At 45.3% G+C, this 24070-nt stretch overlaps 1 protein-coding gene across 1 annotated transcript in view; it reads right to left on the bottom strand.

Annotated features, from left to right (window-relative positions):
* Positions 1–24070, bottom strand: part of Mthfd1 (methylenetetrahydrofolate dehydrogenase, cyclohydrolase and formyltetrahydrofolate synthetase 1) — a 65546-nt gene that overhangs the window by 18335 nt on the left and 23141 nt on the right. Inside the window, exons 3-18 of the mRNA XM_005343224.3 lie at positions 23182–23241; positions 22757–22810; positions 22497–22633; positions 22280–22380; positions 19670–19806; positions 18656–18767; positions 13607–13734; positions 13122–13219; positions 12770–12943; positions 10941–11077; positions 8668–8714; positions 7899–8006; positions 7668–7742; positions 5329–5431; positions 2388–2464; positions 1443–1583 (exon numbers count right to left, since the gene is read on the bottom strand). Of these exons, the coding sequence (XP_005343281.1) occupies positions 1443–1583; positions 2388–2464; positions 5329–5431; positions 7668–7742; positions 7899–8006; positions 8668–8714; positions 10941–11077; positions 12770–12943; positions 13122–13219; positions 13607–13734; positions 18656–18767; positions 19670–19806; positions 22280–22380; positions 22497–22633; positions 22757–22810; positions 23182–23241 (1689 nt within the window). The remainder of the gene's footprint in view (positions 1–1442; positions 1584–2387; positions 2465–5328; positions 5432–7667; positions 7743–7898; positions 8007–8667; positions 8715–10940; positions 11078–12769; positions 12944–13121; positions 13220–13606; positions 13735–18655; positions 18768–19669; positions 19807–22279; positions 22381–22496; positions 22634–22756; positions 22811–23181; positions 23242–24070) is intronic.

The following is a 24070-nucleotide window of genomic DNA, read 5'->3' as shown; positions in this document are numbered from 1 at the left end:
AGGCAAAGGAAAACCAGGCAGCGGTTCTCATTTATATTCGACATTAATGTGTTTCTAAATTTAAGGTTTGGGTGTTAAAATTTAAAACATGTTAACTGCGAAGTTAATATTTTTCTCCCTTTTCTAAATTCCTGTGCCATAACACCGACTATACCAGTGTGTGTTGATACAAACAGGCCTTTAAATTTTTGATCTAAAGCAGGTGTGGTGACTCAGGTTTATAATACAGCAGTTCTCTACCTGAGGGTGTTGAAATCTTTGGCAAACTTCTATCTCCAAAAATATTTACATTACGATTCATTACGGATAAAATTACAGTTATGAAGTGGCAATGAAAATATTTTTATGGTTGGGGTCCACACAAGCTGAGGAACTGTGTTAAATGGTTGCAGCAATAGGAAGGTCGAGAAGCACTGTTTTAATCCCAAGGTGCAGGGGGCTAAACTAGGAGGATTGCTATTGTTTAGAGAATAGTCTGGGCTACAGGATGGGTTCCAAGCAAGCTTGGATTAGGTTGTTTGGAAAAAAAGTTTCTTTAAGAATTTCCACCCGCCCAAGACAGGGTTTCTGTGTGTAGCTTTGGAGCTTGTCCTGGCACTAGCTGCTAAAAGACCAGGCTGGCCTCGAACTCACAGATATCTGCTTGCCTCTGCCTCCCAAGTGCTGGGATTAAAGGCAGGAGACACAACTGCCCTGTTAAGAATTTTTATTTCAAATTTTATATCATGTACATAGAGAGCTGGGCATAGTGGCACATGCCTTTAATCTCATCACTTGGGAAGCAGAGGCAGGAGGATTTCTGTGAGTTCGAGTCCTGCCTAGTCTATTTTGAGTCCCAGGACAGTCAGAGATACATAGGGAGACTGTATCTAAAGAGAAAGTAACAACAACAACAAAACATAATAAAACAAACCACCCATCAAAAAACAAACAACAAGCTGGGCGGTGGTGGCGCACGCCTTTAATCCCAGCACTTGGGAGGCAGAGGCAGGCAGATCTTTGTGAGTTCGAGACCAGCCTGGTCTACAAGAGATAGTTCCAGGACAGGCTCCAAAGCCACAGAGAAACCCTGTCTCGAAAAACCAAACCAAACCAAACAAAACAAAACAGCAGGAGACCCAACCAGAAGACCATCAGCCAAACTGCCCAATAAGCCTTTCTAAGTCAAGTATCATGGGGAGGAGTGAGAGTGACAGACATTCGAATGACAGGTGTTCCATACACAGTCTAGTGGCAGCTTGCCAGGAAGAGCTTGTAGGGTGACAACATCATTCACACCACCCAGCGCTCATGGCCCGTGACATCACTCACTATGAGGAACTTAACAAATAATTCTAAATTTTTGTAATGAGCAAAATCACAACATCTTAAGACGAGTATAAATTTTGTTCTCAGTCTCACAGAGAGACTGCAGGACATCACGTCACCAGCCTGGCACTTACCAGATCCTCAGCACTGATGGGCTCGCCTTTCTTACTGGATGCCACCACCATTTTGCCCAGTCTCTCTCTCATGTCTTCCAGGGAACTAGTCAGGGCCAGGACGGCCATGATTTCACTGGCCACAGAGATATCAAACTGGGCCTGTGGGCAGACAGAGAGACAAAGGCAGACCCTCTGTGTCAAACCGGAAGTTAACAAGGATGGAATAGAAATATCTAAATCGTCTTCCAACAGTCAAAATTTCCTAATTGTTCAGACGCTTTGAGTAATCATTTTTTTAAAAATCAGTGTTTTAGGGGTTGTATCACTGGGGCAGAGAATTTGCCTAGCACCCACAAAAACATGGATTTGATCCCCAGGACCTAATAAAACAGGTGTGGTAGCATAAGTTTGTAACCCCAGAACTTGGGAGGTGGAGGCTGGAGGATCAGAGTTCAAAGTCATCCTCAGCTATAGTACATTAGAGATCATACTGAGCTACATGAGATCCTTCCTGCACCCCTACTACCTCTTCACCCCAAATTGTAGCAGGGCCAATAAGCTATTTTATTCCTGTGAAAGCAGCTTGGTTACAGTTGGTTACATACTGGCTACAGTTTCCCTGACATAAAAGGAACAACACAGGTATTCTCACACCGAAGATACATTCTGCCAAATGGCGACAGAAGAGAAGCAATTTTAATTAATTTACATGCAAGACTATTCTCTTGGGGTTCTCCACCTCCAGGAAGAAATGCTGGGGAAAAACCACACAGGTGACACACAGATTTACTGCAAAAGCTGTCAGGAGCGCTCGGTGCCACACCCACTCACTTCCATTTTAAAAGAGAGAAGGCAGAACAACACCTGCCCGTGTGGTCGCAAAGGAGGATCCCGGGATGGAGGAGGAGGGAAGCAGAGAGCTAGTTCCCACGAAGCAATTACTGGAGATGAACAAACAGTTACCGTGCGTGTGTGGCCTTTCTCTGTTGGAGCCTGTCCAATTGTGATCTTCCTCAGGAATCTATCGTTGGTGTCCAGCACTACGGTGGGAAGGGAGGGCAAGGAACGGCTTTTAAGAAAAGGTACAGAAATAAAGGAACGGAGATCCGGGCAATGGCAGTGCAGACTAGCATCAGGGAGGTCCTACGTTGATTCCCCCACTCCCCCCAAAAAAGGAAGAGAGAAAAAAGGATGAAGAAACACAGAGCTAAGGAAGATTGCACATGTTTCTCATGCTAGTACTCTGAGGGCTGAGGCAGGATGCTCTCGAATTTAAGGCCTCCTGGGCTAGATAGCATGACCCCATCTCAAAAGCAAATAATTCCACAAAGATGTAGGGACCATTAAGGTAAAGGGAGGTGTGCGTTACTTTTGTTTGTTTGTGTGTGTGTGTGTGTGTGTGTTGTTGTTATTGTTGTTTTTGAGACATGCTCTATCTATCATGTAACTCTGGCTGTCCTGGAACTCACTCTGTAGACCAGGCTGGCCTCAAACTCAGAGATCCACCTGGCACTGCCTCCTGAGTGCTGGGATTAATGGCATGTGTTTCCACGTCCAGTTTAGCAACAGCTTTAAAACAACAAATCAAACCTAAGGATGATCGCTATTATTCTAGTGTAAGAAACAGTCACACACCAGATATATAGAAGGATGGTTCTTAAAGCAGAAGAAAGTGGAGTGGTTGAACTTCATTCCTTCTAGAGAATTCAAACAATTATAAAATCTGGACTCTATTTCAAAACACATTCTACATTAGCAGGAGCAACCCAGTTTTTGAAAAGGCTAAGGTGTGTATTGTTCTGTGGGTTGACTCACTGGCCATACACCCACACAAGGGCCATCAACTCAGACCAAGTGCAAATGCTTGTGAAACACTCCAAGCCACAGACCTGGCCCTCCCTAGCACATTCTCTCACGATGACAGAACAGAGACCCAACTGTATGACCTCAGGTAGCCTGCAAAGGCCACCCCCAATCAATCCAAACCTCACTTCCCAGGACGAGCTACTGTTCACTGTTCAGTGGGCGCCTACATTTGATTGTCCTATGTATGGGATCCAAGGAAACGTATGTCATCTTTGCCATGGGTTCACCACGCAAGGTTCCTAGAGTCCTTGTAATGTTAAAAGGACAGAGAACCTCAGGAGGGGTATGGTGACCAGCAAGGACAGGTAATTGGAGGGATGGAACTTTCAGGCCCATCCACAGAGAAAGTGACTCCACCCCATGGATTGGGGGTGGAGGTGAAGACTTGTAAAAATCATCATCATGACCACCACCACCATCATCATGACCACCACCACCATCATCACCATCAGCAGCAGCAGGGATATGATGTATATAGGCCTCCAACTGCCTCTTCCCTAATTGTTTCTTTTGTAACAAACCAACAAACATCAGCAAAGAAAAAGTAGCCAGGTGTTGTGCCTCATGCCTGTAATTAACACTTGAGAGATTGAAAATCAGTTCAAGGTCATTGTGGGCCTCAGAGTAAGATTCTCTCTACACACCAATAATATTTCCCCATGCTAAAGTAAATGATTAAACAATGTATTAAATTCTCACAACATATGGTGAGCTTGTTTCCTTCTAAAAATACTTGCAGTGGGGTCTAGAGAGATGGTTCAGTGGTTTAGTGCATTTATCGCTCTTGCAGAAGAGTGAGCTTGAGTTCTTAGCATCCACAAGGCAGCTCACAAGCATCCATAGTAACTCCAATTCCAGGGGATCTGATGTTTTCCCTCAATCTCCTTGAGCACCAGGCATGGACATGGTACTCATACATCCATGCAGGTAAAACACTCATACACATGATAAATAAATTATATTTAAGAAATTTAAAATGTTGCAACATTTGCTTAAAGCTATTGAAGCAAGAAGAGAAATGACAGTATGATTTTTTTGTATTAAGAAGGTCATTTGGGGGCTACAGACACAGCTCAGAGATTAAGAGCACTGGTTGTTCTTCCAGAGGACCTGGGTTCCAGAACAGGCATGGCAGCTCACAACTGTCTGTTACTTCAGTTCCAGGGTATATGATGCCCTCTTCTGGTCTCTGTAGACACTACATGCATGTGGTGCATAGACACAGATAAAGGCATAACACCCATACACACAAAAATTGAAAAAAATAATTCTTTAAAGGAATGTCCACACCTGTAATCCTAGCAGGGACACGGACACAAGAGGGCTAATTCAAAGTCAACCTTGGCTGCCTAGAGGGCTCAAGACCAGCCTGGGCTACATGATCAAAACAAACACCAAAAACTCCAAATCGACAGGACACTAACAGTTACTGTGCCGATAAAAACAAGAACGAAGTTGGTAAGTTGGCCTTATGGTGCATTCTGCATGACTCGACAAAAATTTCTCCTCTACCGTGAGACAAAGGAGATGGGTAGAAAGTAAAGCCCTGAGCCCTGCTAACTGTACACAGAGAAAAGCAACATATGGTGGTGAAGTCAGGCCAACGCCTAAAGCTGAAGGCTGCCAAGTGCTACAAGAGGAGTTAATAACGAGAAGTGATGAGCAGGCTGAAGAGAGAGATGAAAAGCCAAGTCACCGGTGCCAGCAGAGTTCGGAGAAGAAAGAGCACACATGATTCAAGTGATTAAACATCATTTTCCCACTCCACGACACCAAAACTTTCTGCATAAAATTGAAACTTAAAAAATGTTATTTTTGGTTTATGCATGAACTTCCTTGAAACGTTCATTTCAATCAACACGGAACAGACAGCAAGAAATCCAACCAATCCCACAAAGGGGCATCTACATGGCGTCTAAGGTTGGCAAGCAAAGCAAAGGTCATCCTGGGCAGCATTCTGACCCAGGAGCATCCGGGGGAAGGGGAAGTGAGTGGTTACCAAAGCACAGGAGGTTGGCAGCCTGTGCAGGGAACGTACCTCTCTGCCACGTTATGGTTTCTGGATCAATATCCAGTCTTGCAAATCTGTTTATCTCATCATCCGTCAGTGTGGTAGGGTCAGTCTTTTCAATGCCTAACCTCTGGGAAAAGAAAAGAAGTGAAAGAAAGAAAGAAAGAAAGAAAGAAAGAAAGAAAGAAAGAAAGAAAGAAAGGAGGAAATTAAAACATAAAATAAAACAGAGCCGGCTCAGGAGGCAGACAGGTCTCTACGTTTGAGGCAGTCTGGTCTACCCAACGTGTTGTGCCATATAGCCAGACCCTGTCCCAACAAAACAGAACAAAAATAAGACGAGAGCTTTCATTTGTCCATCCCTCTATTTCCTGATTATGGACGTGATATCACCAGTTGCTTCAAGTCCCTGTCGTCCTTCCTTACGATGATGGTCTGAACTCTGAACTGTAAGCTAAAATAAATGCTTTCTCTCTTAAAAAAAAAAAAAAAACCCAAAATAGAGAAGCATACTTTTTTTTTTTTAACTGACCATTATCTTGAGATAGCGTTTCCACTAGGAAATACGGACCACGAATCCAGTCTGGGGCGCACCCTTGGAATGCCAGCATTGTAAATCCAGAAGGGTAAATTGGGACCCTTTAGCTAAGCCTGGAAGTTCTTTCCTATTCCCACATGGTACGGCTGTCTCTGTAACTCCACCCCAGAGACTTCCCTCAACACCAAAACCAGTCCCAGTGGAGAAATATCAGTGCGCTTCTAGATTCATCAAATATATTGAAATGAAAAGCAACATGCAAGGCTTTAAAAACCAGACTGCGAGGAACCCAATTATAGTCAGACTTTAGGAAAGGCAAAAATGAGCAGCAATCAATAAAAAAAATCAATTAAAACTCTTTTACAAATTTTTATATGGCTCAATACTTTTGTTGACTTCTTACTGTTCTAAAGGGGCACACACAAAAAAGGGCTTTTTATTTTTATTTTCTCCCTTACAGAATTTACTTTAAAGATTGATTTACAGTATCTATGCAGGTCATTTTTCAAGATGGAAAAATGCTTATAAAATTGTCCTCTTCCCACCAGCAGCTGTAAGTCAGCAAGTCCCGGCAAGACCTGCTCTGCCTGTGGCTCCTTCCTTCTCTTTTTCTTTCACCATCATTATTGTGAATATTATTATTATAGGATGCAAAGAACGAAAAACAAAGTGAATAGAACTGTTAATAAACAGTTCACACCATTTAGTGAATGCTTCTATGTGCGTGCGCATACACACACACACTTTCCCTTACTTCAGTAAAGTTACACATGAAAATGCCTGTACTATTCCTTTATGGTCATCCCTTCCCCCTGACCCTTGGCATCCAGTGGTGTGATGGCCATTACTACAGTTGTGTCTCACCGAGGATGCCACATAAATAGAGGCACAGCTGACGACTTTTGATACTGGCTTCTTTTATTCAACATCATGCCTTTGAGAGTCAACCGAGCTGTGCATATCAGCAGCTCATGTCTTTTTATGGCACAGATGTACAACAACTGGTTTAACCAGTCAGCCATGGAAGAACAGTGAAGACTTTTCTCACTTTGGCAAGATTATTAATAGATTCATTAATACATTCATGTACAGGGTTTTATGTGAACACCAATTTTCATTTTCTCTTGTTCAAAAATCAAAGAGTGAATTTCTGGGTTGTATGATAAAACATGTGCTTATTGATGATATACATACAGGTTTGGACAGACTATTCAGAAGGTAAAGGCACTTGCTTTGAAAGCCCAGTGAACTGAGTTCAATTCTTCATACCCATGTAATAGCAGACAGAGGGATGCACATCTATAATCCCAGCATTCCTAACAGCGAGATGGGAGGAAGAGACGGGAGAAACAAAACTGAGAAGTAAGAACTGAATCCCAAAAGCCGTCCCCTGACTCTCCATGGTGCTATGCTCCACACGTGCCCACACTTAATATACAAATAAATACGTTTTTAAAATGGCCACATATGTTAAATTCAAATAAAGTACAGAACTCACTAATTCTCCCAGAGTCCTTTATCTAGGTAGGAAAAGCATGATCAAGGTCATCTTTATAGAAGACCGAACCGAGAGGCTGCCCACAAAGAGTTTGCTCAACATTCCAGGGCTGGGGAGAGCAGGGATTCAAACCCCACACATCTCCACGGCAGCATCCACACTGAAAAGCATCTGTTTTCTCTTCTCTTAGTTGAGGGTAGATTGTCGGCGCTCTATTTACTATAGCATCAATCACTTCTAAATTACAGAGAAACGAGAGGAAAGTGCCTACCATTAAACCCTATTGCTTTTATCAAATAAGTTTCAGCAATCAAGAAGGAAAACACTTACCCGTAACCTTCGGATCTGGATATCAGAGAACTTTCTTACTCCATTTACTGAAGGCACCAAGCGGTTAAAGAGAGCCTTAGAGAAAGGGGAGAAAAGATTTGAGATGAGGGCATCCTACTGATCTGTCACCTGCCTCAGCATGCAAGGGACCAACACTAATTCAGGTCTTCCCCTTACACACACACACACACACACACACACACACACACACACACACCCCTTGCATCCTACCTTGTCTGTCTGGGTCAGCTCATGAAATATCCGAGCATCGATGGCAGCAGCCACAAGGTTATTAGCTGCAGTGATGGCGTGGATGTCACCAGTGAGGTGGAGATTGAACTACAAAAGAGCAGAAGCCACAGCAGTCACTCAATATGCACTAACAATAGTGGGTGCTGGCAGAAGCCCAGCTTGTGGACAGGCTCACAAATGGGCTATGAAAAGCAAATCTCTGAAACCAGGCGTGGTGGCTCACGCCTGTCACCCCAGCATTCAGGACGGCTACCAGTTCAAGGCCAGCCTGAGCGACACAGTGAGCACTAGAACTTATCTATTTATAAATAAAAACGCCCAGCTATCTGTCCCTTGAAACAACTCCTCCCAAAGAAAGAATTGCAGTTCTCCATAAAAGCGTCCAGAGAATGGAGCCCACACTGCACCACTGAGGTCACCAGAAGCTATACCAATGAGGAGCATGGGCAGCTGTTCCCCTCTAGGTCCCTACACTGTTCCTGTGTCACAAGGACTTTAATGCCCAAGACCATGCAACATGTGTTCACTTGCTCAAAATATCCTCACTGAAGGGCAGACCTCGAGAGCAAGCTATTGTTACAAGTCTACAAAGAAGATATTTTTGTTTAATGTGTTGTTCCTGCCAAGAAACAAGCAGATTGTTCACTAAGCATTCTAAAAATATATATAATAAAATAAAATAAATTCCCTCTCTGAAGGGGAAAAGATATGACCCAGAGCCGGGTTGAGTCAAGCCCAGGTGCTTTACCTCTTCCATAGGAATGACCTGGGAATAGCCACCTCCTGCAGCGCCACCTAGGGAACAGACCGAGGGTGGGGATTCAGGTTAACTTGCTTCTCCATGACTTGGAATCCAAAGACTGACAAATCCATTTCCCTAACTACTAAGCATACTGTTTGTTTATTTTCTAGTCATTTGGACAGATGTGAGCAGGTGTTTTCTAATTTCCTTCACCGCACTAAAACACTTGATCATGTGCACGCTGAACAGCCTCTCAATTGAAATCCGAGTGCAAATGACAAAACCGTGAACACACACACACATACCTACTTATTATCTTTAGAAATAGGCTCCCTGTGATTCCTAACATACTAAAAAACCCAGGTGACAGTTACATAAAGGCAAGCCTGTTTAATTTCCTACTCTTACAAAGCTACTCTAGCTTCCAAAAAAGGAATCTTGACGGTACACAACTAACACAAAGACCCCAGCTCTTCCAGAATAGGAGATATACATTAGAAAACAGCTGAACTGTTAGGAGCTCTGCTGGCCTGTGCGGTCAACTAAAGGCCGGTCAAGATGGCCAGGCTGCCACAGCATCAGGTAAGATTATGGCAGTGTAAAGAACAGATCATATTTTTGGGAGGAAGAGACTATGCAAGGAATAAAATTCAACAGAGGAAAGGAGAACAATGAGCTCTCTAGCAGAAGGAAGAAGGCTCCTGGAGTCAGGGGTTGTCACAAGCACAAAGGCAGGGCAGGGCGCAGGCTCATCTAGCTCTCAGGAGGCACAAGGACGGCATGGTGGCCAGCCTAGGCAACACGGTGAGGTCCAGGCCAGTCGGAACTACCTGGAAAGACCTGGTCTCATAGACAAAACAAAACTAACAAGCCCAAGTCTAACCTGGCAGGAAAGAAGAGGTGTGCCCGTTGAGAACATCTGCATTAATTACTGGAACAAGCAGAACACAATCCCTTGCCAGCCAGCAAATGAAAAAGCCACCGCTAAGAACACATTATAATTAATAAAAATAGCTTAAATTAAAAGAGAATGTTTTGAAAGCAGAAACAACATTGTACAGGAAAACAAAAAGGAGTAACAGGAGGGGGAAGCAATGAGAAAAGGGAGGGTATGGGGTTTGAGGTAGGCAATGCATATGTGTGTCAAAGTGTCCTTAGGTACCACAGCACCATGTACAAAGAGTATGCACACAGAAAGCTAAAACAAAAACAGAAGCATGTCTGTGTGTGCAAATCAGTGCGGTATCTGCCTAGCATGTGTGATGCCCTGAATTTAATCCCAACCAATGTGTGCAAAATAAATAATAAACAAAATCAATAAATAACCTGGAAAAGAATAAAGAGAATAAAAGAGCATCCCTACAAATCACAGGGATCAAAATAAAGTTAAGTATGGTTAGCGATCCAGTGTTCTCACTTGATCAAAAGGGTTGCGTGTGGTAGCTTAGAGCTCAAAATAGGAGTGGGGCAAGAGCTGCTGTGGGCTGAGTTAGTGGTTGTCAACCTTTCTAATGCTGCACACTTTTTAATACAGTTCCTCAGGTTGAGGTGACCCCCAACCATAAAATTACTTTGTTGTAACATCACAACTGTAATTTTGCTACTGTGATGAATTGTAAGGGGATAAAGGCACTTGCTGCCAAGCCTGACAACCAGAGTTTGATCTCTAGGCTCCATATGGCGGAAGGAGAGAACAAATTTAGCAGGTTGTCTTTTGCCTTCCACACACAGGCTGTGGCAATCACACATACACACACACACACACACACACACACACACACAATAAATAAATAAATAAATGCAAAATGGTGCTCTTAACCACATTACCAGTAAGGCCCCAGGCTGCTGTCCTAAGCAGTGACATCATCTCATCTGGGAATAGAGAATGATGTATACACAAAGTGCTTAGCACAATACCTTCCACAAAGCCCACACTAACTGGGGTCAGGTTTTCTTATTCTGTGGAACTGGTCTGTTTCAGTGGGAGCCTAGATCAGCAGCCATGATTTTCTTAATTGTAACTATGACAGTAGAGTGGATATCAGGATATCAAGCAAAAGCCCTTTGAACTCCATTTTACATATCCTGATCATCCCTGTACATACCATAAGTCCTAAGTCTTGGGGTAACGATGAAAGCCTTCCTCAAATGAATCACAATACAAATGTTGGAAGCAAATACTCCAGCTATCTAAATGAGCTGAAGCACCCATAAGCGCCCTCGGGTAAAGTCAGTCTGGGAGGACTAAAGGAAAGCCAGGTCCCTCTGGCCACAAGTACCTTTTATCCCAAAGGTGGGTCCCTGAGAAGGTTGTCGCACACAGGCAAAAACATTCTGATTCAGGTGGGCGCCGAGGGCTTGCACCAGTCCGATTGTGGTTGTACTTTTCCCTTCTCCCAGGGGTGTTGGTGTTATACTTTATGAAGAGAGCAAAAGACCACAGAATTAATGTCACTGGAATCACTGAACACTCAGAGATAACTCCTAATATAAATAATAAGAACAAGGGGCTAGAGAGAAGGCTCAGTGGTGAAGGGTGCTTGCTGCTCTTCCATAAGACTGAGTTTGGGTCCCAGCGCCCATGTACTAACTCGTCACCTAGGCTTGTATTACCCTGTAACTTAGCCCCAGGAGAATCCTACGTACTCTTCTTGTCTCTGCGTATGTGTGCACACACACACACACAATGTAATAACAAAACAAACAAACAAAAAACAGAAGAACAAAAACCCTGAGAGATCTTTTTCTAAGAGTTATAGTGATTTTCAAAAATTTAGAAACAAAAATTGGGGTCTACCAAATGGCTCCATGGCATCAAAGCCTTACCCTGAGTTCCACTTGGAACCCATATAATGGTGGAATGAAAAAAGCAACTCCACAAAACTGTCCTTCAACCTCCACATAAGCAGCCCTGCAATGGATATATCATGTGTGTACACAATACAATTGAGAAGAACTTTAGCTCTACTCACTATAAGAAAGAAATAGAGCCGGGCAGTGGTGGCGCACGCCTTTAATCCCAGCACTCGGGAGGCAGAGGCAGGCGGATCTCTGTGAGTTCGAGACCAGCCTGGTCTACAGAGCTAGTTCCAGGACAGGCTCCAAAGCCACAGAGAAACCCTGTCTCAAAAAACAAAAAACAAAAAAAAAAAAAAAAAGAAAGAAATAGAACTGACACGTGACCCTACTGCCCATGATTTTTAAGTTCTTTTTATAAAAATTTAATTTTTGTGTATGGGAGTTTTTGCTTGGATGTCTGTGCACCACATGTATGCAGTGCCTGTGGAGGCCAGAAGAGGGCAGCAGACCCCCCTCAGCACTGGAGTTAGAGACAGCTCTGTGAGCCACCATGTGGGTGCTTGGAACTGAACAGGGGGCTTCTGGAAAAGCAGCCAGTGCTCTTAATCACTGAGCCATTTCCCCAGCCTTCCCCCCCTTTAAAAAAAGATTTGTTTATTTTTTTCTTATTTATGTGTAAGAGTGTTTTGCCTGCATGCATGTAAATGCACCATATGTGTGCCTACTGTCCTCAGAGGCTAGACAAGGCCATCAGATCCCATGAAACTGCTTCTTTAGGAGTCTGTGGGCTCTCTCTCATACACACATACACATATTAAATATACACACACACAAATTAAAAACTAAAACCTTAAGAGTCAGGCAGTGGTGGCACACACCTTTAATCCCAGCACTTGGGAGGCAGAGGTAGGTGGATCTCTAAGAGTTTGTGGTCAGCCTGGTCTACAAGAACTAGTTCTAGAACAGGTTCAATAGCTACAGGGAAACCCTGTCTCAAAAGACCATAAATAAAATAAAATAAAATAAAACCTTCAAACAAGAGGTCTGGGTGATGGTGGCACACGCCTTTAATCTCAGCACTTGGAGGCAGAGGCAGGTCCATCTCTGAGTTTGAGGCCAGTCTACAGAGTGAATTCCAGAACAGTCAGGGCTGTTATACAGAGAAACCCTGTCTCAAACACCAAAACAAACAAACAAAACCACCACCAACAAAAGCTCTCCCACACGTGTGTACGAAGTGTAAATGCCACCCTGGTGATAATGGTCAGGCCGCACGTAGAAGACTCTGCTGGCGACAGGACATACATACCCAGTCACGACCACGTATTTCCCATCGGGCTGGTGCTTCAGACGCTCTAGGGCCGAGAGCAGGACCTTGGCCTTTGTGTCCCCGTACAGCTCCACCTCTTCTGTGAGCAGCCCAATTTCTCGGGCCAGGCTACCGATGGGTTTTGGCTTGCAAGATCGTGATATATCAATGTCGCTTTAAAGACACAAAGCCGGGCGTCAGTCTTTGGTTACTGCATAATGAGCCCCACTAGTGACATCCTCTTCCGCCCCAATCAATGGTGCTGTCTGTGGATAAACCCATGGGCCCACAGTACCCAGCAGTTAAACCCTAACCAGTCCCCAAGTTCCACCCAAGAACATTTCATTCTCACCTCGGAACAGGTGTCTTGAGACTCAGCTTGTTATACTGAATTGTCCACTTTCCTGGCTTAAATTTCTGCAAGAAACGCTGTGCGCTCTCTACTGTGCTCTGGACAAAGTGACAGAAATGGAGTAAGAAGAGGTGAACAGTCCAACAGTCAGTCAGTCCCAAGGGCCAGGTCACCACTGCTCGGTCCCCACCTGAACCAGTTCATGGTGAACCTTGACCTGGGGTGAGTGAGGAAGCACCATGCTCACAGAAGGGCCTTTGCTTCACCCACACCGGCAGGTGGACAGCCAGCCAGCGTGTTTCTGGGTCAGCTCTAAATTCCAAAGGCCGTGGAAGGACAGCTTCCTCTACTGACAGGACAGACACCATCTTTGCCCTCTCTCACAGCTTTCCGTCAGCAGACCCCATCCGTGCCTGAGGAGGTCTTACGTGGTGTCTTAGGGTAGGAAGGTCTTCAGAAGAACCCCAGAACTTTCTGCACCATACCTGCATCAGCATCGCCACGGTCATGGGCCCCACGCCGCCTGGGACAGGTGTGATAAAGCTCGCCCTCTCCTTGGCCTCGTTATACGCCACATCACCCACAACTTTCCTTCCATTGGGCTTTGTATCATCTGATTCAGGAGGGTGTGGGGGGAGAAAAAGCAAAGCGAAGTCTCAGACCACAACAATGGTGCTAATCTCCAACTTTAGAGATGAAATATGGCAGTTTGAATCCGCCTCCCCCCATCTATTTAAGAGTACATTTGTCCTGTGAGGCTCAAGTGCCTACTTATTTAAGCTACTGGACAGGGCTGAGGTGCAGTTCAGTGGTAGAGCACTGGCCCAGCATGCTTCAGGCCCTGGGCTCTCTCCCTAGCACCAATGTGAGAGAGATGGCAGGTGTTCCCTATTTTCTAGGGAGAAAAGAGATTATCAGAAAGACCTCAATAAGATGTGTAAATGGTAAGAAATGAAAATCATTTAAAAATAAACAAATAAAATAAATCTTTTTAAAAGAGGGCTTTTTTTCAGATCCCGGAGAATCCTTTTGTAGTCTCTGGTGATAAATAAAATGTGTTTTTTATTCTTAAAGCTGACAATCTTTGAAAATGTTAATTTGCCAAAGCCTACAAAGGAAATTTTTTTTAGGTATACAAAGCTCCAACTATGTCACAGCTGCCAGATACGGTTTCTACAGCAACTGTCAGCAGTTAGTGAGCTCCAGGCAGGAGCTAGAGGAACAATTCAACAACCAGTTCCAAAGACAGCAGCTACTTAAATGCTTGCCCAAGGCAAAAAATATAATTGCACTTTCCTTAAAAGGACCCCAACTACAAATCTCACCAGCAAAGCCTAGCTTAGCTATTCAAGGGGACAGATTCACGGATGTACCGCTGCTCTCACACAGAGAACATCCAACACTTCCGGGCTATGCTAGGGACAGGCCCAGACACTTCAGTAACTCGGGGGTAGGATCTGTAGAAGCTCAGTCACATTGCCACTTCTCTTTGAGCACAGCTCTGTGGCTGAGAGGAAGTTTTCAGATGTAGCCAAAACCAAAACAACCCAGACCCAGGAAGTCCTTGTACCAACTGCCCTTGGAGGCTCAGCATTACCTGAGGTCCAAAAATGCAAAGGTCTAACACACACCTGCTCGCAATATTTTTTAGGTGACTGGAGGGGCTGAAGGAGCACGCTACAGTAAGAGAGATTCTCCTTGTAGGCCTTGGAGTCTTTCAAATGCTAAGGAGGTGAAAAGGATGGTTCAGAAAGCAAAAGCAGAGGCACGGGAACCACACAGCCTGAGTCAGAGCTCCAGAACCCACATAAGAACCCGTGTTCCCATCATTCCAACAACCCTAGGGTGAGGTGGAGACAGGAAACTAGTGGGCCAGCTAGTCTGCGGAATACAGAAAGGCAGAAATAAAACCGCCTCCCAAGGCGCAGGCAAGACGCAGCTCCAGGAAGTTACCCCTACTTCCACACATGCCCCATAGCATGGACACCTACCAAACATGGAGGGCTGACTTACCTACCTGCTGGTGAAGGGACAAGAGTCTCACAGATGTTGCGTGATCAGTGGGAAAGTGACCACTTATCAGCACTTACGCTATCCATCCCTGGCCCTAGACTTTCTTTCAATGGAAAGTTCCAAGCATAGAATTCAATGGAGTTTCATCCTGACAGTTACTTTGGAGATCCCTAACTACTGGAGACCAGTCCAGGAGCTATTATAGTGGGTGAGTGGAGACCAGATCTGGGTATGGTAGGAGATCCGCCCCTTCTTCCATATCTTTTCTAAGTAACATTAGCCTATCTCAAATTACCTTTACTAGTAAGCTAAGCAGGAAAACCACATTCACAAGTTCTGACCAATCCTTTCCTCACTCAGCTTGATTCCTAAAATATATTCTTTTGAGGTGACTGGAGATGTGGCTCAGTGGCAGAACCCTGAATGTGCAAAGTCCTGAGTTTGATTCCCCAACCCGGCAAATCAAAATTAAAAACAGCTAGAAAAATATATGGACTAATTCATTATTAATCTGTAAAGTGATTTTTCATTTTATCCTTGAGTAGATAACACAAACAATTCTTTTTTTTTAAATAAGATAAAACCCAAAGTCTTGTGCATGTCTTGTCCTACCTAATCAATCTCAAGAAAACAATTTAAGTAATATGAATCAAGAAGTGGCCCAGGGTAGACTAGATTGCTTCATCAAATGAAGTTATTCGAAGAACAGTATTTAGATCTTGAAGCCTACCTCTGTCCATAAGCCAGTGATTTTACCATTCTCAGGGAACTACACAGTCTGGCCTTACTGATATGAATGTGCCCACATGCCTAGGACTGGTGGAAACACTGATGACCACCTATGCTATTTTGTAAATGGAGACCTCACACTGGTTTCCCAGCCACCCAGACCCAAATTAATTACAACACTCCTTGGCAAATGGCTCAGGCGTATTCCTAGCCAGCTCTTACATTTTAAATTAACACACATTTCTATTATTTTATATTTTACTATGAGGCTCGTGGTTTTCCAGAAAGTTTCCGGCATCTTTCTCTTTTGGCAGCTACATGGCGTCTCTCTGACTCCTCTGCCTTCTTTCTCCCTTACATTCAGGAGAATTTCCCCACCTACCTATATTCTGCCCTGCCATGGGCCAAGGTAGCTTCTTTATTAACCAATGGGAATAAAGTATATTCACAACATACAGAGGGGAATTCACATCACGATTTCACCATTTACATGAGAAATCAATGTTTAAAAATCAAAATTTCAGACAGATCAACAGAATTCTAGATCCTAACCCAGGGGGTTTGTGTGTGTGTGTGTGTGTGTGTGTGTGTGTTTAATTTCTAAAAAGTAAATAAATAAATATCTCCCTCTCCGTAAAGTAATAAGGATTAAATTCAGGGTGTAGCACAAGTTAGGCAAACTACCACAGAGCTGCACCCCCAGCCCAGGTTTTTTTTTTTTCTATCTTAAGTCTCCCCCCCTTTTTTTTCTTTTGAGTCAGGGTTTCTCTGTGTAACAGTTCTGGTTGTCCTGGAACTCACTTTGTAGATCAGGCTAGCTTCAAACTCAGAGATCCACCTGCCTCTGCCCCTCGCAAGTGCTGGGATTAAAGACGTGCACCACCACCGCCCAGCTTTTTTTTTTAATGCCCATAGTAGTTTATGATCCAGAGATGCAGGGATGTATGCAGACTGAGCTCGGATGTCACATTCAAGTGTTCACAGTGGGGAGATGAGGAGAGCAACTTCTTCTGCACCCCTTAGATAATTACACCCAGAAAATGAGTGATCAATTATGAGCTACTGTTTTAAAAGCGAGGCTGAGTGGGAGGGAGGTTAGAAACGGTGAGAACTTGACAGTGACTAACGCTGCTGGCAGCTCAGTGTCTGCATTTTAAACTTCAGATGGGAAGGGAGGAAAAAAAAATCATCCCTGCTGCAAGTCGCCTCAACAACTCCCCAGACCTGAGCGCTAGTGTCAGAAGGCAGGATGCAGGACAAGGTAGCAGAGACCACCGTGGAGCTGACCGTGGAGCTGGAAGGATACAACAAAGGGCAAGCTCTGTGTGATCAGGGCTAGGGAGAGAAGGATTTTCAGAAGATGAAGATCATCCCCGGGTGACAGGAAATCAGATATGGCTCAGGAAGAACTGGCACGGAGGAGAGGAACTAAAGAAGCTATTTAAAGTCCAAATACAGAGAAGGGAGACTGCTGGTATAGTTCAATGGGAGAGCTCTTGCCTAGCATGCACGAGGTCCTGGGTTTGATTCCCACAACCACAAAAATGAATGGATGGATGAATGAATGAATACGTGGAGTCCACAGCTGGGCCACACTCACTCAGAGCCCAGGAACTGCCATAGTGCTCAATGCACAGAAGAAGTCACTGAATTAGTAAATGTTCCTTTCACCAGCTAATACACACACATGTGTGTATATGCACACATATGTATGTGTGCGTGCGAGGGGCGGGTGTAGGTGTGTGGATGTGTGTGTAGGTATTCCTGTACTGTTCAGAAATTTCTTTTGAAAGAACAACCTGCCGCGCAGACAGGAGATGCAAAGGAGATGTTCAGTGGATCAAGCACTTGCCACCAAATTTGATAATTAAGTTCAAATCTGCTAAGGGGGGGATTACCAAGAGACTAAGGAGCAAGTAGTGTAGTTAGTTAGCAAGGGCCCAAGTGACAAAGGCATGGTTCCTGTCCCAAGCAGGAAGAAGTAGGTCAGAGAAGGGTGGCCCAAGATTTCATCAAATCACGCAGGATGACAAACAATTCAAATTCACTAACTGTTGAGGTGTGGTGATGCAGGTCTTTAATCCTAGCACCCTGGAGGCAGAGGCAGGTAGATTTCTGGTACTTCAGGGCCAGCCTGGTCTATGTAGTATTTCCAGGCCAGTCAAGACTACAGAGTGAGACCCTATCTTAAAAACCAACAACCTCGCACTTGGAAGGCAGAGGCAGGCAGATCTCTGTGAGTTCGAGACCAGCCTGGTCTACAGAGCTAGTTCCAGGACAGGCTCCAAAGCCAGAGAAACCCTGACTCGAAAAACCAAAATTAAAAAAAAAAAAAAAAAAACAACCAACAACCTCCCTGTTTTGTAGTACTTCTTCATTTAATGTTTTTGGATTACAGTTGGCCATGAGTAACTAAAACCAGGGAAAGCAAGGCCATCGAGAAGGGAAAACTTATAATAACTGATTTAAGGCTATCCACTGCCTCTGCCACAAGAAAGGGTGACAGTTCCATGAAGGTTGAACAGAAGCCAGGTGAGCACACTACAGTCCCAGCCTTCAGGAGGCTGGTACAGAACAATCATGGATTCAAGGCCAGGTTTGGCTATAGGAAGAGATTGTGTCTCAAATAAACAGACAGACAGACAGACAGACAAACAAGCCAGCAGCAATGCACTTGCCTCCTCTTCCACTCTTTCTGGACTAAGTCAATAGTCACCCACTAACAAAGCCGGTCTCAGCAAGCCCCGGGCTGATATAGCATGAGACCTGAAGCTCTCTCCAGCACTACTCACCTGGAACGTAGTTGATCCCACAATCTATGACGACAGCCCCGGGCTTGATCCATTCCCCTTTCACCATCTCAGGCTGTCCTGTTGCAACCACCACAATGTCTCCTTTATTTACCTAGGGGAGGGGACCAAGACTTTAGAAATTACAGAATCAAACACACACACCCCTAGAAGTGGAAAGGAAAATCCAGAGTTGTGGCACTAAATTTTTAGTTATCAATACCAGTTCCAGGGATATGGGATAAGGCAAGCCAGAGTTTCAGCTGACCCACTCAATGCCGTGCTCAACCCTGTAACACCAGAGGCCCTCTTTAATTGGTTATTTCCCCTAACAGGAAAGGCAGTGAGAACCTGCGCAGTCTGGGGGAACACAGGTCTAGAGCCAGACTCAGGCCAACATTCCTGGTAATGTAACCCTGGTTAACGAACCCTCTTTTATGGAATGTGAGAGCTACCACCTTCACCAAGGAACAGTTTAAGGATATTAAAGATGGTGCCAAGCCTCTATCTTGTTCTCTGCCCACGTACAAAACTGCACTGCCAACAAGGACATGGCTGTGCGAACATTCTTGGATCAGGAATATAGCGTCAAGAGGAAGCTGCTGGGCTAAGGATGTAGCTCAGTGGTAAAATACTGCCCTACTGTAAGGGGCTCAACCCAGCCTAACAACAAAAGTAACAATAATAAAGCAATAAAGAACAAACGTCTGAAGATGTCTACCGCCCACCCTCTTCCAGGGCATCTCTGTAGCCAACGACATCATGCCTGGGAGATCTGGACATGACGTAGTAATTTCATTGTCTGGCATTATTCCCTACATAACACTGTCTGCCAAGGGGCAGACTGGTATAGAAAGTACATGGTCACAACGAGCTGGATAACGGTGGGCAGATTTGTGATTTGACTGAGTTCCTCTGTCTTATGAAACGAGACAAGAAGCACAGCATAGCTGCTTGGGTTCAGTGAGATAAGGTACCCACCCACGCCAGATGCCTACTGTACTCTGGACCGCCTACCTCTTTGTCCAGATCGGCAGTCTTGGAGTGACAGGTGGTCACTGTGGCATTGTTCCACAGGAGCAGGTCATGCATGGGGGCACCAACTATTTTACTCCGCCCAACCACCACGGCGTGTCTTCCAGCAATCTGCACCCCTGGAAGAGAAGCCAGCATGCATCAGAGATGGAGAAGCAACCGCTCTCCTTCACTCGCCACCAGGATGGAAACCAACACAGGTGCACAGAAGCCGACTCTCTGCACGGAGCAGAAATCCTCCTGAGAACTTGGCAAAGCGCACTCTCAGCTCCGGCCACGGTCTGGATCTTGTACACTGGCCTTCCTGCAGCGGGGTTTGGAGATCTGTTTAGGCCCAGATCTGCTCGTTGAGTCATAAGGGAGTGGGAAGAAATCCTACACTCAAAAAAGAAACCTCGACACACAGCTAACAGCCATATGGAAGTAGTTATCAGATTAAACTACATGGGCAAAATAGTCATGAAAATGCTGGTATATGGAGCAGGGTCAGAGCAAAGGAGGAAATTAGATTAGTACCAGTAAGGCTTTCCAGATTTGGTGAGTTGATTCATATAGCTTCTCATCCAAAGTTCTGTCTGGCTTAGGGCCTGAACCACAGGGTTATTTGCAGGGAAGTGACAACGGGAACTGCAAGTGACTGGAAGGCATCTTTGTTGACTCAGCACCTCTGCTTCTGACAATGCATCAACATTCCCTGCCCCCCCACCCCCATGCTGGGGACCAAACCCAAGACCTCATACATGCTAGGCATGGGCTCTTCCACTGAAGTATACCCCAAGGCTTATTTTTATTTTGAGACACTCTCAGTTGCCTGGTTTAGCCCCGAACATCCTCCGTATAGCTCAGACAGGCTTTGTGAACTCATGGTCCTGCCTCATGTGTCACCAGGCCCGGCCAGCTTAAAGTGACGGACGAGCGCTCCACATCACCCCCTGGCCTGTGAGATGCAGTCCATGTGGGAGCTACATGGAGTTACCAGGAGGGGGCTGAAAAAATGAGCTGCTTGCACAGAAGGAGAGAGTTCTGGAACAGTTGTCTGTACAGCCATCAAGGCTTGCTTGAGACTTAAACCACATTTCTCACAAAATAATCAATGTCATCAGAAGCCCAGTGCTTAGAGAAGGTTGACGTCATGACTCTGTGTACTGGAACTGACGTCCTTGCAGTTTGAAAGGATGAACAAACACACGGGTAGGTCGGAGGCGTGGCTCCACTGCAGAAGAGCTGACTAGCATGCCGGCGCCCTGGGTTTCACCCTCAGCACTGCAGATCAATCTATCCCACCTTCCTGGACCAACGAGAATTCAGCTAGATCTCAAGCTACCTTAAGGCTAGAGTGCCTTCACTTGTGAGACACTGGGAGGCCACAGATGCTCATGGGATTCGCTTCTATAGAGCTGTCAGAAACGCTGGCTGAACATACTGAAGACTGTAAACTGCAGGTTTGAACTGTCAGAGCTGGGCCAACAGCAGACCCCTTTCCTTAGCAACGCCGATCAAGCACCTCGCTTGAAACTGCTAACCTACTTCTTTTTGACGGGACTTGTTTCTTTGCAAAAAATAAACTCTGCTAAAAGTATTCATAAGGAAGCTAAAATGTGAAGGTACCAGCTCTGTAATAAAGTAAGTGGGGCAACTGTTGAAGAGATCTGTTCCAGCCATCTGCCTACTGCTGGAACCACAGTAGGGACCTAGGGCTGGTTCCTGGGACAGGAACTTACACGTTTGCACTCTGAATTCTCACTGCCATTTAGGACTGCTGCACTATCCTGACACAAAATAACTTGCTTTGAATGCACGTAACTGTTCTGGTGGCAGCTCCATCCTGGCCCCTGGCATCCATATTCCCAGAGTCTGGAATGTTCTGGTGGAAGCTCCTCCCCAAGAACCCTCCGTATCTCTCTTCAAACTCTGCTGAATCTCAGAAAGTTTGCCAAATGATGACCCTCGCCCCTCGCCAAGAGATGCTCAAGACCATTCCCACAGGGTATTTAAACTGGCCCCCAGAAAACAGACACATGGTTTTTCAGTCTCTCTTCCCCATCTCCTATCTGGGGTAGAGGGGTGGAAAATAGCCCAGAAGTGTTTTATCCATTAAACCTGGGTTTTTTTATAATTTGGTTTGATTTGGTCTGATTTGGATTGCTGCATCAGTGGAGAGGCTTATCGGAGGCGCAGAAACTTTTCAATAACCTTGGCTTCAAACCTCGGTTCTGTTACCTTCTGGACAAAGCTATCTCTCTGACCTTTGGTCTGTTTGCTTATTTTTGCTTTCAGCACAGGGAACCGAACCTTAGCCCCTTGGTTTTGACGCAAGTTCTCATGTATCGAGGATGGCCTCAAACTTTTGATCCTCCTTCCGAGAGCTGAGATTACGGGTGTTTTTGCAAGGACTCTGGCTCGGAGCCTGTTCCTCCGCCTGTTAAACAACAGCACGTACATTCCACATGGGGAGAAAACTGAGCCTTTTCTTCAGCTTTTGCTTTGTCAATCCCGTCCATTTCCCTAAGGTCCACTTCCTCGGTATTGTCATGTATCTAGAAGGCTCTTAGGAAACAGCGGCCTCTTGTTGCTGGCTAGCCTCATCTTTACCTGTCTCTTTGATGAGTTCCAAGCATCCTTTGGGTGTGCACGGAATGAAGCAGTCATTCAGATCACCTCTGGCAAGCTTCCCAGCATTGATGCTAGTCAACCTAAAACAAAGCCATCAAAATAAGGAAGAAGGCAGGCAAGCTCGGTTCTCTGGAAACAAATGTGGTATATTTCCAGAAACAGAAGCATAGTAAATAAAACCAGGGGTAGCACTCACCCATCCACATCCTTGTCGGGCGCGATGGCGTTGATGACGGCTTCAGTGTTAATGGAATTCTCTGAATCCAAAGGCAGCTGCACTATGAATCCGTGCACACTGGAGTCCTCGTTCAAGGAGATGACATGCTTTAACACCTAAAATGTTGAAACGGGTAAGTGTGGGCTGGGGAGAAGAACCTGGAGCTCTGTCTGCAAAGTGTATCTCAGCCCCTGAAAGCAGCCGGGGAGGCACCTCACCGCATTCATTCATATGCTCACCTCGGACTCTGTGGACGTTCTCGGTAATTTAAGGTGAGTGGCTTTGATCCCAATCTGCAGAAATGAACACGGGAAACGGGTAAATGGTAAGAGAGCCTGCCACCTGGGCCTGTTCCTTTGAAGGACTGTGACTAAGACAAAGGAGCGCCAGGCGTCACTTCACCCTGCGCGTGGAGAAGAATCAACCCATCGTACCGGTAGGTAATTCACCTGTTACCATGGCAGTCACCATCACTGCCCACCCGCCCATCTGGGAAGAAAACTAATGAGAAGCACATGGGGGGGACGGGACGGACGGACCAGCTGTGCTAGGTCACTGATCCGGACCTGCTCAGCAGCTAAATCAGGGCCTGCTGGTGGCTGGAAGTTTCATGGGGAGGGGTCACTAGCAGGATGTGGAGGGGGTGGTGGGGTTCTGGCTTTACCTCCTCAGCAGCTTTCAGCTTCACATTTATATAAAGATTGGAGTCATCTCTGTCGCCAACCTGGAATAATAAATACATGCAAATCAGACGGTTAGGGAAAGGCAAAGTGTACAGAAAAACTTCTGCAATTTTAGTATGGATAAAACGAATGTTTGAGCTGTGTCACTCTTGATGAAGGGAACTTTTCTGGAAGACAAGGAGGCTGGAAGTGAATACAAGTGGCATCACTCTGTACCCTGACTGGGTTCAGACAACCCAGGGACAATCCAAAAGGAAAAAGCATGCTAAGGTGAGCTCAATGACCTGGACGGCCAGCCTGCACAATAAGGATAAATCATCTTTTAAAAAAAAAGGGGAGGCAAAACCACAGAGAAACCCTGTCTCGAAAAACCAAAAAAGGAAAAAAAGGGGGGGGGGGACTGGAGAGATGGCTAAGAGGTTAAGAGCACTGGCTGCTTTTCCAGAGGTCCTGAGTTCAATTCCCAGCAACCACATGGTGCCTCCTACGTATCTATAATGAGATCTGGTGTCCTCTTCTGGCATGCAGGTGTACATGCAGGCAGAACCCAGCATACATAATAAATCTTTGAAAAAGGAAAAAAACTATAAAAAACAAATAAACAGGCCTGGAGGAATGGCTCGGCCGTTAAAGGCTACGCTCACAATCAAAAATATAAGAGTTCGGTTCCAGCACCCACGGCTGTCCCTGCAGGTACCAAGAAAAAAAAAAGGCAACCAAAAAAAAAAAATAAATAAATAAAAAATAAAAAAGGCCGGGCGATGGTGGCGCACGCCTTTAATCCCAGCACTCGGGAGGCAGAGGCAGGCGGATCTCTGTGAGTTCAAGACCAGCCTGGTCTACAGAGCTAGTTCCAGGACAGGCTCCAAA

This window comes from Microtus ochrogaster, chromosome 1 (genome assembly GCF_000317375.1).
Source record: "Microtus ochrogaster isolate Prairie Vole_2 chromosome 1, MicOch1.0, whole genome shotgun sequence".
In the NCBI taxonomy this organism is placed as follows: Eukaryota; Metazoa; Chordata; class Mammalia; order Rodentia; family Cricetidae; genus Microtus; species Microtus ochrogaster.
This window is presented reverse-complemented; position numbering and strand designations above follow the sequence as displayed.